The sequence below is a fragment of the Saccopteryx leptura genome, chromosome 2 (genome assembly GCF_036850995.1).
Source record: "Saccopteryx leptura isolate mSacLep1 chromosome 2, mSacLep1_pri_phased_curated, whole genome shotgun sequence".
NCBI lineage: Eukaryota > Metazoa > Chordata > Mammalia > Chiroptera > Emballonuridae > Saccopteryx > Saccopteryx leptura.
The window spans coordinates 59,466,836-59,482,157 of NC_089504.1; the positions used below are offsets into that span (position 1 = coordinate 59,466,836).

Consider the following 15,322-nt stretch of genomic DNA (forward strand, 5'->3'; position numbering starts at 1 on the left):
ACAATGTACAGGACAGCTTCCTACAGCAAAGAATTCTCCAACCTAAGATGTCATTTGTGCAAAGGTGAAGAAATCCTGAGTCAGATTACAGAATCTCCTTTAGATAAAATAAGGAAGAAAAAGTTCATATGACTTATAATAGTTCTTTTTTCTTCTTCTTCTTTTCCAAGTGAGAGAAAGAGAGATAGGGAGACAGACTCCTACATATGCCCCAACCAGGATCCACCCAGAAACCCCTGCCTGGAGCCAACATTCTGCCCATCTGGGGCCATGATCACAGCTGAGTATTTTTAGTACCTTAGGTGGAGGCTCCATAGAGCCATCCTCAGTGCCCGGGGCCAATGTACTAGAACCAGTTGAGACATGGCTACAGGAGGAGAAGAGAGAAAGAGAAAAAAGAAAGAGAGAAAGAGGAGGGGTAGGGGTGGAGAAGCAGATGGGTGCTTATCCTGCGTGCCCAGACCGAAAGCGAAACTGCGACTTCCACATGCAGGGCCGACATTCTACCACTGAGCCAACCACCCAGGGCCATTATGACAGTTCTTAATTCTACTCCCATACCCAGGAAGAGGTTCTAGGGAAATAGTTTACAAAGTCTTGACACTTATCATAAATAGCTTTCAACATGACAAGTAGAACTGAGGGAAGAATTATCAATACAGAAAAAGGCAACAAAAATTTCAAGGGTAAAAGATTCCCATCACCTCCACATTCGTGGGGGAAGGGGCCACTTTCTAAAACTCAGAACAAAACCAAGCAAGAGATCTGAAGCTCAAGGACAACCAGCACAAGGTCTGGGATGTATAGGGGAGCATTTTGGTATTTTAAAAGGGGTATTTAAAAGGGCCTAAAAGTCACGTTACCCATCAGGACCTCTCAGTCACCCTTCTCCCCTTTGCTTTCCCTCCCTGCTTCCAGCAATACCCAGTTTTCAAACTGGAGTACAGGGGAAAAATAAGTGAAGGTAAAATGGGTAGAATATTAAAGAGAATTCAACACATTGAGCACAAACAAGCTGAAAAAACTATACAAATGCATTACAGCTTAGGAGAAACAAAAAAAGATGAACCAGAATAATATGAAAGTGTAATCTGTAGAGCTAAGGAAATAAATTTAGTGCATACATACCAATTAATTAATTTAAAACATCGAGAAACAGACTAGATGTTAGTGAAAACAGAATTGCTGACCAAAGGAGATTTAAAATAATTATAGTAAATGTAGAGACGAAAGACAAAGCAAAACAATTAGAAGATAATAGATATGAATAACAAAAAAATTTTTGATATAAGATAAATTGGTGTCATAAAGTAGAGCATTCAATAATTTGACAGAAAAACTTTATGGTAATAAACAGAAAAATGTCTTAAATGAAGAACTAAACCTACAGATTAAAGGGTATAGTGTAATCCAGGAAAGAATGATTATGAATGACAACAAATGTATTTTGGTTATATTACTAAACTCAAAAAAAATTTTTTTCAGGCTTTTTTTTTTTTTTTTTGTATTTTTCTGAAGCTGGAAACAGGGAGAGACAGTCAAACAGACTCCCGCATGCGCCCGACCGGGATCCACCCGGCACGCCCACCAGGGGGCGACACTCTGCCCACCAGAAGGCGATGCTCTGCCCCTCCGGGGCGTCGCTCTGTCGCGACCAGAGCCACTCTAGTGCCTGAGGCAGAGGCCAAGGAGCCATCCCCAGCGCCCGGGCCATCTTTGCTCCAATGGAGCATCGGCTGCGGGAGGGGAAAAGAGAGACAGAGAGGAAGGAGAGGGGGAGGAGTGGAGAAGCAGATGGGCGCTTCTCCTGTGTGCCCTGGCAGGGAATCAAACCCAGGACTCCCGCATGCCAGGCCGACGCTCTACCACTGAGCCAACCGGCCAGGGCCTTTTTTCAGGCATTTTTGATGAAAAAGCAAGTCATTTTCAAGGAGGTGGAAAAAAAAAATTAAACCAGACTTTTCTACAGCAACATTCATTGTCTTGATATAATAAAATAATGACCAAAAGTTCTAATGAAAATAGTTCCTAAAATATTACCTCCAGCCAAGTAATCTCTCAAGAATATAACAACAGGCAGACATTCTCAAACATTAAAGGAAACAACAAGTGCTGAAACTTAGGATCGACCCAGCGACTCACATCTGGGGCCAATGATCTGCCCATCTGGGGCCATGCTTACAATTGAACTATTTTTAGTGCCTGAGGCAGAGCCTCCATGGAGCCATCCTCAGCGCCCAGGGCAATGCGCTCAAACCAACAGAGCCATGCTTGTGGGAGGGGAAGGAGAAGAGAAACAGAAAAAGAGAGAGAGAGAGAGAGAAAGAAGTGGAGAAGCAGATGACTGCTTCGCCTGTGTACCCTGACCGGGAATTGAACCCAGGACATTCACATGGCAGGCCAACGCTTTACCACTGAGTCAACCAGCCAAGGCCAATATTTGCTATTTCAAAAGAGGACAAGTAGTTCAGCTGGTTAAAACATCATCTGATATGCCAAGGTTGTAGGTTCAATCCTGATTGGGGTACATACAGGAAATAACCAGTGAATTCATAAATAAGTGGAAGAACAAATCGATGTCTCTCGCTCTCTTTCAAATCAATTTAAAAAAAGAGGCATATATTTTCCTATCTTACCAGATATAAGTTAATTTAATATTTAACACCAATGTAACAGTTGTAACATCGGTCAAAACTACTAGAAATGTTTAAAGAATCCATACCTACTATAAGGACCAAAATAGCCCAATTCAATACTAGTTTGAAAACATGAGGACAATGTTATTATAAATATGTAATATTTCTAAGTATAATAACCACTGATTATATTTGACCCTTCAGTATACGATATTTCTTTTAAATAATTATAACCCTATTAATAAATTATTCCCAAACATTACTTTAATATAGTTTTATGGCCCAAGGCCATATAGATTCACATAAAAAATAATGGTATGGGTCAGGCTTACAAAACAAACACTAAGTGTTCTGCAAACTAGGAATAAAAATATTACCTAAAACTTATTTGGGTAGGAAGTAAATAGAAACATATCAACTTTGTGTAGCTTTCAACAAGGAAGTTTATATATAATTTCATTCAGAGGTAAAAATTTCATTTATAATCATTATTCATTCTACACCAGAGAAAAGGCCCAGTAGGCTTGATTTAACTCTACACCTTATAACAGCATTTACAAAAATATATAAATTTTAAGTTTAGTAGAAAAAGAAAATGCTAACATAACACAATAACTTAAAAGAATAATTATTGCTAGAATTAGCATCCAAAAGCCCTTAAATATCTCTAAATGACCCTCCAAGAAAACTGGATTAGAAAGTAATCAAAGCCTGACCAGGTGGTTGTGCAGTGAATAGAGCATTGGACTGGGACGTGGAGGACCCAGGTTCAAAACTCGAGGTTACCAGCTTGAGCATGGGCTCATCTGGCTTTAGTGTGGGCTCCCCAACTTAAGCACGGGGTCACTGGCTTGAGCGTGAGATCATAGACATGACTCCACGGTCGCTGGCTTGAGCCCAAAGGTTGCTGGCTTGAAGCCCAAGCTTGCTGGCTTGAGCAAGCGGTCATTTGCTCTGCTGTAGCTCCCCATCCCCCCTATCAAGGCACATATGAGAAAGAAATCAATGAACAACTAAAAGTCCCACAAGTTGATGCTTCTCATCTGCCTTTCCCTGTCTGTCTGTCTCTCTCTCTCTAAAAAAAAAAAAGTATGTAGAATATAACCAATCAAATATAAACTTAAAAGTAAAATGTCTCAATTTTTCCTAAATTTCCATATTTTAACAATTTTTGTTCCTACCAAAAACCCTAAATCAATCAATAAAACTTCAAATTATATTATCAGTACTTTGATCATGATTTATCTTCTAAAGAACATGACAACCCAGTACTTTTCCTTTTAAACAAAAATATTTTTAATTCTAGAATAGTTTTAATACTCATTTTAGAAATTTCTCTATTATATTTATTTAAAAATGTTTAAGAACTATATTGTGGTTAATAATAATGTCGTTTCTTACCAGGATCTGCTAACCCCGTGGTCTCTAACAGTATATAATCAAATTTCCCCTTCTTCTGCATCAAATTCTCAATAGCACGAAGGCCATTGTCCCTGGAGAATACCAAAACATAATGTACAGTTGATTGATTGCCTGAATATTTTAAAGCAATCATTACAAACATTTAAAAATATATTCAGCAACCTGAGACAAAAATCTTTAGGCATGCAAAATTAACTTATTCCCAAGCTTCTAACAAAATGTCCATCCAATATTCACCAATAAAGGAAAAAATAGATGAATATACACTGATAAATAAAAAGAAATGAGGTGCATGTTAAACAAGTACTTTATTTTATTAAAAATTAAAAGCAAAGAAAATTTTAATATCCCTGACTATAAGTCAGAATCTATTATTTTTATATCTTTTGAAAAATATCAAAATTCAAAATTATGATAAAATTTATGAATTATAGTAGTTTAATATAACAGCTAAAGAAATATTACTATTAAATGCCTTTTCATTCTGTTCTGAATTAGAGTACCAGGTTTTAATTTCCCTTTTCTCTTATATCAAAAATGCAAGAAAATAATTAATTGCTTGCACTTTAGTTAAGAAAATCTTATGGGCCCTGGCTGGTGGTTCAGTGAATAGTGTTGGCCCAGCATATGGACGTCCCAGGTTCAATTCCCAGTCAGGGTACACAGGAGAGGCGACCATCTGCTTCTCCCCTCACCCTCTCCTCCTTCTCTCCCTCTTCTCCTTCCACAGCCAGTGGCTTGATTGGTTCGACTCTGGTTCTGGGGTCCCAAGGATGGCTCCAGTGGAGTGCATCAGCCTCAAGCACTAAAAATAGCTCAGTACTCCAGCATTGGCCCCAGATGGAGTTGCCCTGTGGGCCCTGGTGGAACACATACAGGAATCTGCCTCACTATCTACCCCCCTCTCACCTAAAAAGAAAGAGAGAAAGAGAGAAAGAGAAGAAAGAGAAGAAAGAGAAGAAAGAGAAGAAAGAGAAGAAAGAAAGAAAGAAAGAAAGAAAGAAAGAAAGAAAGAAAGAAAGAAAGAAAGAAAGAAAGGGAAAGAAAGAGGGGAGGAAGGAAGGAAGGAAGGAAGGAAGGAAGGAAGGAAGGAAGGAAGGAAGGAAGGAAGGAAGGAAGGAAGGAAGGAAGGAAGGAAGGAAGGAAGGAAGGAAGGAAGGAAGGAAGGAAGGAAGGAAAAGAAAGAAAATCTTATGGTTTTAGTGCTGTCAATACAGTGGACTCAAAGTCAAACACCTAAGATAGTAAATGATGCAGAAATTTAATTCACTAGAACATACAAAATCCACCCTGTGTCATTTTTTCTAATTCACTCAACAAATACTTGAGTACTACATGGCAGGTCCTTTTCTAGGATCTGTGGTATATTTGTGAATAAAAGACAATCCTTGGAAAGAACTGTAACTGGTAGAACACAATGTGAGGATTTTCTCTTTTGAAAGTCATTTACTTTTATTTTTAAAGTATGAAGTCTTGGAACTAAGACCAATGACTTATTAAACTCAGAACCTTTTTTTTTTTTACAGATAAAATGAGACTTTCATGTACCACAGAGATTAAGTAAACCCTAACATCAAAAATAATTTTAAAAACTCAGTGAAAGGACTAAAGTATTAGTGCACTTAGAAAAATAAATAAGATAGTAAGAAACACTTTAAGAAAATACATCCTAATAAGTTTATTTTCTATTTGAAAATACAATGAAGCAGACTATGTAAATTCATTAAAATTACAGACGAAAATCAAAGCTGGAAATAAAATCAGTAAAGATTTATTTGGGTAAGAAGTAAACAGAAACCCATTGTCAGAAACAGATCGACTCTGTGTAGCTTTCAACAGGGAAGTTTATATGTAATTCCATTCAGAGGTAAAAACTTCATTTATAATCATTATTCTATACCAGAAAAAGGGCCTAGTAGGCTTAATTTAACTGTACATCTTATAACAGCATTTACAAAAAGTGTTGTTGTCTTTTTGTCAACAGCACACAGCAAATACATTCCTCACTTTACTGAACAGCAAAGGCAACCGTTCCTAAGCTCCAGCCATTCTTCATAGAGCTCTCCACCTTGGCTCACAGCTAAGGATTTCTCCACTGCACTTCCTGAAATAATTAATAAGAAGCACTCTTTAGATTATATTCACTAGCAAACCAGGAAAAACATATATATACATATATGTGAAGACATACAATATAGGAGATTTCAAAGCAAAACATGCGTTTTTTGTGTTTTTTTTGTTTTGTTTTTTATGACAGAGAGAGGAACAGATAGGGACAGACAGGCAGGAAGGGAGAGAGATGAGGAGCATCAATTCTTCATTGAAGCTTCTTAGTCTCCTTAGTTGTACATTGATTGCTTTCTCATATGTGCCTTGACCAGGGGGTTAGAACAGAGCGAGTGACCCCTTGCTCAAGCCAGCGACCTTGGGCTCAAGCCAGCGACCATGGGGTAGTATCTGTGATCCCACGCTCAAGCCAGCAGCCCTGCACTCAAGCTGGATGAGCCCGCACTCAAGCTGGATGAGCCCGCACTCAAGCTGACAACCTTGGGGTTTCAAACCTGGGTCCTCCGCATCCCAGTCCAACATTCTATCCATGTGCCACCACCTTGTCAGGCAGAACATGCATTTTATAACTGTTATTCTTCCATTCTATTCATGCAGCCTCAATATCTTAAACTATACTACTCTATCTTATTTTAGCTTTTATTTCTTGAAGAGGATTTAAATCCCGAAAAAGGCAAATCTAAAATTAATGAATGATAGCATACTTCCTCTTTAATCTTCTTCCTTGCCCATCCCCATTTCCTAATAAGGTAGTAACTTCAAAGTCACTCTTTCTTGTTTGTGGCCAACTTTCTAGAGAGTGTGTTCTATATAATAGTTTTCATATGACCCTCAACCTCTCGAGGTCCTTACCTATATTTTTCTTTTCATTCTTCCTCTAAATTGTTTTTGGTTCTATTAGACAGTGTACTCCACATTCATATATGAGTAAAAACCCTAGTTATTGGAGAAAGTATGCTTAGCCAGGGTATCAATGTGCTCACCTAAAAATTTTAGTCAACTACACATAAGTTTCTTAACAATGCTTACTTGAGAAAAAATACAATTTAAGATTCTAATATGCTTGTTATCATATAAGAATGATTTTAAATGTCTTACTTTTCATCCATTAAAAAGTATACCACAGCTAGGACGCAGTTCTAAATGTCCAATAAAGCAAATAGTCAAAAGAAAAAAAATTTTCATTCATATATTTATATTTGAGTTAGATGATGACATGGAGCTTTGAAAGGGATTGTTAGAGAATTCAGGGTATAGAGAACATCAATAAAATGTAAAGGAAAGTATTGTGAATGCTGTAACAGACAAATTGTGAAAATGATCCAGAAAGAATGAAAAATAATAGTAATAAATATAAAATTATTTTTTAAACATTCAGTCTTAATTGCTTTGTAGATAATAAACATTCAACAAAATAAACTTATAATAATTGAAGCACTTTCAAGTTTTTCAAAAGTTGCAATTAAACAATATTGTCAGTACAAAAGTATATTTCTAATTCATGAAAGAACTTTCTTTCATGTCATATATCATAGATTTTTTTTACTTCTGGAGTTATTTCATATAAAAATCTGGTATAATTCCATTGGTATGAATTTGAAAGTTATACAAAATAAAATTTTATAGAAACTAATTTAAGTATTCAAAATTTGTTCAAAATAAAGCATGACAGAAATTAATCTAATTCTACCAAAAGTATCCACATCAATGTACTCACATCATAATGCCTTTCATTTTCACTTTTAAATATGGAATATGAAGTCATGAGTGAAATAAACTGTCCTATAAATTCTTGCAGCACGGCATTTATTGAACTTTACATACCTTCCCCAAACTCGTTTAAAATAACTGCTATTTTTTTATTATGTTGTTCTGTCAAAATATAGTTCAGAAGTGTTGTCTTCCCAGCACCTATAAAATATATTTTTTAAATAACAAAAGTTAAAGACTCATTTTAAAGACACAAAAAATATTATTTAACTAAGACTATTGTAAAGGAAGACAAAGTACCCTTTGAAAAAATATTAAAAATGTTTTGTTGACATAACATTTTATAAATATTTACAAAGACTCCTACAAGTTGGATCACACAGCTTTCAAGCTCATTATGACCAAAATAATATGGCTCCTACTTAACTTAAAATACAATTAACTAAGGGCATCTAAATTTTCTATTAAATAAAAAAATATTGAAGTAATGGCTCCCAAGGAATAAAGTACTCATGTAGTTTATAAAATATACAGTATTTAAATCATTTTTCATGATGACAATGTTGCTTAGCCAAGAATATATGCTTTAATTCCCTAAATTTTACATATAAAGACCTTTTATTTCAACATCCATCATTAATCAGACACAAATTCAAACTGACTATATGTCTACTTTAGTATGCTTAAAGCAACCTATAAATTGATTATATATATATATGTATCATACACACACACAAATAAAGAATGGATGTAGGAAATAACAAGACAGAATGTTCAGTCTTTAGAAAGATAAACTCATAAAGCTACACTAATTTTATCCAGTAGGTGGCATGTTAAACCTAGTATGTTCAGCTGAAGTACAGTAGAAGAAAATCATCTGTCTGAGCCATAGACACCAAAATTCAAAGAAATTAAAAAAATAAAAAATCCCAACTGCACAGTAGTGTATTTTGATTGTATTAATACACCATTATTTACCTACTTTTCTGTTGGTGGACATTTGGGTTGTTTCCAGTGTTTTGCTATTACAAACACTTGCACACACCTTCTGAAGTGAATTTACAGATTTCTAGGGTATAACTAGGAGGAATTTATGGGGTATTATAGTATTAATATCTTCAACATTTTTACATCATATTCCTTTAAAAACTGTTGGGAGAATGGAAGGCGTATGTTTAGAGTGCTCTATGTAGAAAGCTCAACATCACTCAGGGGTGAGGTATAGAATGAAAGGGACCTCAAGGAGACAGGCCATGAAGAAATTCTTAAAGCCAGTCCAAGTGTAAGACAGAGGCCCTGAACAGGAGTGCTGCAGTAGGTAGTAGCAGTGAAAATGGAAAGGAAGGGAGGACATAAGAGACCTTCTAATAAAATTATTCGGGCTAAATAATTAATCATATTATGAAGCTAAAGACTTAAAGATGTAGTTAATTCAAACATCTCTTTCAGAGCTGGACAGGGAGCTCGGTTAGAGTGTTGTCCCGATAGATCAAGGTTGTAAGTTCAGTCCCTCGTCAGGGAACATGCAAAAATCAACCAGTGAATACATAAATAAGTGAAACAAGAAGTCAGTCTTTCTATCTATCTATCTCTCTCTCTCTCTTCCCCTCCCTCTCCCTAAAGTCAATAAATTCAAAAGAAATTTTTTAAGTGTACTATGAACTAGATTTTATGCTGGGCCCTGATGAAAAATGCACAAGACAGAGACAAACTGTCTCTACCTTCATGTACCTTAAAGCATTAAGTGAGTTATGGAGAGAAATTAAGATCCATAAAGAGGCAATTATGTCTCAGGATGATACCTTTAATAGGAGATGTACAAAATGTTAAGGTGCACCTAAAAGGACATCTGGCCAGAGGAGTGAGAGTAAAAAGTATACAAGGGCTAAAATTCTTGACACCTGTTAGAAATAAAATTAGTTCAGTGTTGATGGGCCACATTTTTGCAGGCTGGAGAGGCTGTCAAGAGCTAGATCACACAGGACCTTGTAATTCATGTTAAGCAATTTGAACTTTAACCCAAATGGACACAAAGGATGTTGTGACACAATCAGACTGACATTAATAAAGACCATTAAGGCTAAAATACATAGAATATATTTAAGGGCATCATGACTCAAGACTAGTTAGAAAGCTTTTAGAATATTCCAGGTAGATGGGGTCATAGGAGCAAGAGGATTTGAGGAGATGATAAAGTTTTGGACATGCTAAGTTTGAGATGACTGTGGGACATCAAATCAGAAACTGACTGTGAAGTTCAAATGATGGACAGAAGTGGAAAAACTTTAAAAGAATAAATCAGAGAAGTAGATGGAAATGTCAGAATAAAAATGTGATAGAAGCCAAAGGAACGTTTCAAGAAAGAGAAAATGATGATCAAGAATAAGCAGTAAAACTATGCCCCAGATTCAGCAATAAGGTTGCTGGCATGTGCCTCACTCCTAAGCTTCAGACCGTTACTCTAATGCTCTGTTGACCTACCAGTCAGCAAAATGGGGAAGCTCAGTAGGGCAAACTGAACTATACTGTTTTGGACAAGGAATTTGCTCTATTTCACAGAGGAGCAGTCTCTGAATAACAGTGGGAAAATATCAAAAATAAATTCCATTATATAACTAGTCCTGAATAAAAACAGGAATAAACTTAGTCTACAAAGCGAAAAGAAAAAGGGAAACACCAGCACTTTAATTCTTCATTTTTATGTAAAAGGTCCTAAGGCATACCAAGTTTGTACTTGTCTCTAGCAGCATTTAGAAATGGTATTATTTCTCAAAAATCGTTTCACTTCTTTTCACATTTCTTAACTTTCTGCACATTTTAATATGGTCAACTATTCTAGCCCTTCTATTTAACTGTAAGGTTTTAAAATAATACTTCTCAAACTTCCCCAATAAAATCCTCTATTATAAGTGCATAAACCATCCTTCAGGACACTGTAGAATGTTTACAAACCTATGACATCAAATGTCCCTGTGCACTCCTAAATGACCTCCGTTGAAGAAATACGGTCTTGCTTCCGGTCAATGCAAAAAACAAGGTAAATGTAGTACTCGCATCCTCCCACAACCACATCAAAATTACAACCAAACTACAGAACAGCCATCATTCAGAACCACCAAAACTATAGCTGAACAGAAGTCCTACAACTAAGAATATAAAGAAGCCACATTAAGACCCATAGGAGGGGCAGAAACACCGAACTGGCTGGTCCTGTACTCATGTGTGGCAGATAAAAAATCAGTAGGGCTTATTCAGCAGTGGAGGTACCTCGTGAGTAGTGAGGAGTTCCAGCCCTACACCAGGCTCCCCAGCCCCGTGTTCCAATGCCAGGAAGAAGAGTCCCCATAACTCCACTGTTCCTTTGTTGAGCTCTCTCCCACAGAGCCAGCAGAGGAGCACCATACCTCAGTCTCCATCATACAGTCTGGCTCACACCGTGTGCCCTGGTGATTCCCTGAAAACCCTCCCCATCCAACTTGCCAGCCACCCAAGCTGTTTCTAGTGGCTTTTCCATACAAATGATCTGTCTTTATTCATGTTTCAGACTTTCCTAAAATCTCTCAAACAAGCAGTATCTGGCCTCAGCATGCCCCGTACAGCTCACTAAGTGACCCTGGCACTAGTAGCAGCCAGCCTTGGTTTGCAGCTTGGCCTCTCCTGGGCACCTCTAAGTCCAGAAGTAACAGCCATCTGCAGATTGCTTTGTAGCTCATGCTGGGTGGCCCCAAGCAGAACACAGGTGGTGGCTGACTTTGGCCTACACCTCCCAGAGGCCCCAGAGCCACCACACCTAGTGGACCACTTCAGACCATGCTGAAGCACTGCCCAACCTCCTCCACAAGGGACACAGTCTAGGGGTAGACTGAGCAGGCACCCGAGCCCTACTGAAGTAAGTCGTGCTCTGTGGGGTGATCCCCTGCATAGCAGATCCTCCATGACGGTCACAACCAGTCCTTGCAGCCAATTGGCCTGGGAGTAAATCCTTCCCATTGATGTGCCAACAGCAATCAAGGCTCAACTACACCAAGAAGGTGTACACAGCCCACAAGGGGTGGCACACCTGAAGTGCCCAACTTAGGTGAAAGAGAGGCTGTGCCAGTGGACCCTACAGGAGGTCACTGTACAAGCTACTTTACCAAACCTGAGAGATGTAGCAGCTCTACCTAATACATAGAGTTAAACACCGGGAGCTGCCAGACTGAGGAGACAAAGAAACATGTCCCAAATGAAAGAACAGAACAAAACTCCAGAAACAGAACTAAACAAAATGGGGACAATCTACCAGATGCAGAGTTCAAAACACTGGTTAGATGGATGCTCACTGCATTTAGTGAGAACTCTAACAGCATAAAAAAGGACATGTAAACCATAAAAAATAACCAATCAGAAATGAAGGATACACTAACTGAAATGAAGAATAATTTACAAGGAATCAACAGTAGAGTAGATGAAGCCAGGATTCAAATCAGAGATTTGGTATGTAAGGAAACAAACAAAACACTGACTCAGAAAAGCAAAGAGAAAAAAGAATCCTTCCTAAAATGAAGATAGTATAAGGAGCTTCTGGGACAACTCCAAGTGTCCCAACAGTCACATCCTAGAGACGCCAGGAGAAGAGAGGAAGCCAGGAATTGAAAGCCTATGTAAAAAAAATAAAAACAGAAAACTTCCCTAAACTGGTGAAAGAAATAAACATACAAGTCCAGTAAGTGCAAAGAGTCCCAAACAAAAAAAGAGGCCCACACCAAGACACATCATAATTAAAATGCAAAAGATTAAAGACAAAGAGAGACTCTTAAAAGCAGCAAGAGAAAAGCAGTTAGCTACAAGAGAACTCCCATAAGAGTGTCTGCTGATTTCTCAACAGAAATTTTGCAGGCCACAACAGATTAGCAACAAATATTCAAACTGATGAAAAGCAAGGACCTACAACCAAGATTACTCTACCAAGCAAAGCTATCACTTAGAATCAAAGGGCAGATAAAGAACTTTCCAGGCAAGAAAAAGTAATAGGAGTTCATCACCACCAAATCAGTACTACATGAAATGTTAAAGAGTCTTCTTTAAGAAAAAGAAAATAAAGAGAAAAATGAAATGGCAGTAAAATCTATGAACAACTGAATCTAAAAAAATTAAACATTATAGAAATAGATTCATAGATACAGAGAACATTTTGATAGTTACTAGATGGGAGGGGTTGAGGGCATGGGTGAAAAAGGTGAAGGGATTAAGAACTACAAATTGGTAGTTACAGGATAGTCATGGGGATCTAAGTTGCAGCATAGGATATAGAGTCAATAATACTCCAATGCAGCGGTTCTCAACCTGTGGGTCGCGACCCCGGCGGGAGTCGAAATACCAAAACACAGGGGTCGCCTAAAGCCATATGTATTTTCGATGGCTTTAGGCGACCCCTGTGTTTTGGTCGTTCGACCCACAGGTTGAGAACCGCTGCTCTAATGTATGGTGCCAAGTGGGTACTAGATTTACTGGGATGATCACTTAGTAAGTTACATAATATCTAATCGCTGGTGTGTACAACTGAAACTAACATAATGTATGTCAACTATATAATTGAAAATTTTTTAAATGATTAAAAAGCAAGGAGAAAAAAAAGGAACAGTCTTGGATAACAGAGATTTTATTCTTGCTCTTTCTCCTACATTGCTTTGCAAAAAGACCTAAAAAAAAAAAAAAGTTTGAGACAGGTGATCTTTCCAGGAATGGCTGGAAGAGAATGGCTTGTGGGGAAGGGGAATTTACTGAAGACTGCTCCTCCATGTGTGGGGCATTTTACAGACAGGACTCCTTCTAATGGCAATAGACTTATAAAGTAGCTATTTCCGGCTCCATTTTGCAAATGAGAAAATCAGACAGGTGATCAACCGGTGTTGTTTGCATTTTCAAGCGAGGTAGACAAGCTTCAGAAGAGTAAGATAATTTGTTAAACGCCACATGCACAGTTTGGGGGCAGGTCCAGGCTTCATACTGCCAAACCAGAACTACTTTAAAAATGCGAGGTTAATTTCCAATCTCACTTGCCAAATGTGAATCTAACGCAGAGGGGTCTGGGTATCATTAACCCTCCAGATGAAAAGCAACCCACACGGGGAGCAAGAGGCCCAGCCCGTACCTCAAACACATTTGCTTTCGCCCAGAGGTCAGATGCCTAAGAAGAAGAGGCACCGCCAGCCCCCGGAATCCCAGAATACAAGCGTTTACAGCGTTCTCGACCGGGATGGTTAGTTACCTAAATACCCGGTGATAATTGTGACTGGGATCTTAGCGCAGGGGCCAGACTTTTCCTCCTCTTCCCCTGTCTTCGTTTCAATGGGGACCAATTCAGGACAATCCTCGTCTGCCTGTTCCTCTTCCTCTTCCTCATCCACAGCGCCAATAGCCTGTGACATCTTCGCCAACAACACGCACGCCTCCCGCTCAGCTCAAGAGCTGATATAAACGCACTCATCAGCGGCTGCGCACGCCTAGCACGCCGCGCCGGGCGCGGCGTTAACGTCATCACGCCGCGACGGTGCCTCCGAATCCCGCCCCTATTACCTGGGCTGGGGCTGAGGACCGGTTTGCTTCTTAGCCACGCCCCAGGATGTGTTTCTTGATCCGCAGAGCCGGCGAGGCTGTTAGCGCTCCTTTAGCCGCCCTGCTGTGATCCTGTCACTGAGTGTGCCTTGGAATCTTAATGGCTAATGGCTGATAATAGAGCTGACACCAGGCATGTTGGAACCGGCAGTGGATAGCCTGACCTAAACAGTTCCCAGAAGGCATAGACTTTATCAACTTGACACTTTTTAGTATCATGAAAAACATTTTTTTACTCCAAAACATTGGTATGCAAAGACACATGCACTCTGATGCTCATTGCAGCATTATTCACACTAGCCAAGAAATGTAAACAACCCAAAAGTCAGCCTGACCAGGCAGTGATGCAGTGGGTAGGGCGTCGGACTGGAGCGTGGAAGACAGAGGTTCGAAACCCAGAGGTCGCTGGCTTGAGCACAGGCTCATTCGGCTTGAGCGTAGGGTCTCAGGCTTGAGCGTGGGATCATAGACAATGACCCCATGGTCAGTGGCTTGAGCAAGGGGTTACTCGATCTGCTGCAGCCTCCCCCCCTCAAGACACATATAAGAAGGCAATCAATGAACAACTAAAGAGACTAAGGAGCCTGAACGAAGAAGTGTTGCTTCTCCTCTCTCTCCCTTCCTGTCTGTTTGTCCCTATCTGTACCTCTCTCTGTCTCTGTCAAAAAAAAAGTAATAATAAAAATTTTATGGTGTTCCCACTATAAAGACTGCTGTCTTAGGGACAAATGCTGATAAACTATTTCAGCAGTTCCTCCTTCTTCAAAGACTTATATATCAACATAGAGCTCCATGTTTCATAGGACATACTCAAGCTCACTCCATGCTCCCTGGAGCTTTAGCACAAGGGAATGCCCCCCCCCCTTTTTTTGTAGTAGTAGTTTTTCTTT

The 15,322-nt window shown here is 38.8% G+C and overlaps 1 protein-coding gene across 3 annotated transcripts in view; it reads right to left on the bottom strand.

The window, feature by feature from the left end:
• The window catches only part of LOC136394633 (zinc-regulated GTPase metalloprotein activator 1A), a 55,836-nt gene extending 41,527 nt beyond the window's left edge, over nucleotides 1-14,309 (bottom strand). For all 3 annotated transcript variants that reach the window (XM_066368041.1, XM_066368040.1, XM_066368039.1), the window contains exons 1-4: nucleotides 14,086-14,309; nucleotides 7,950-8,036; nucleotides 6,066-6,162; nucleotides 4,038-4,129 (exon numbers count right to left, since the gene is read on the bottom strand). In XM_066368041.1, coding sequence (XP_066224138.1) covers nucleotides 4,038-4,129; nucleotides 6,066-6,162; nucleotides 7,950-8,036; nucleotides 14,086-14,245 — 436 coding nt within the window. In that variant the 5' untranslated portion in view covers nucleotides 14,246-14,309. The remainder of the gene's footprint in view (nucleotides 1-4,037; nucleotides 4,130-6,065; nucleotides 6,163-7,949; nucleotides 8,037-14,085) is intronic.
• Nucleotides 14,310-15,322: the final 1,013 nt, after the last annotated feature.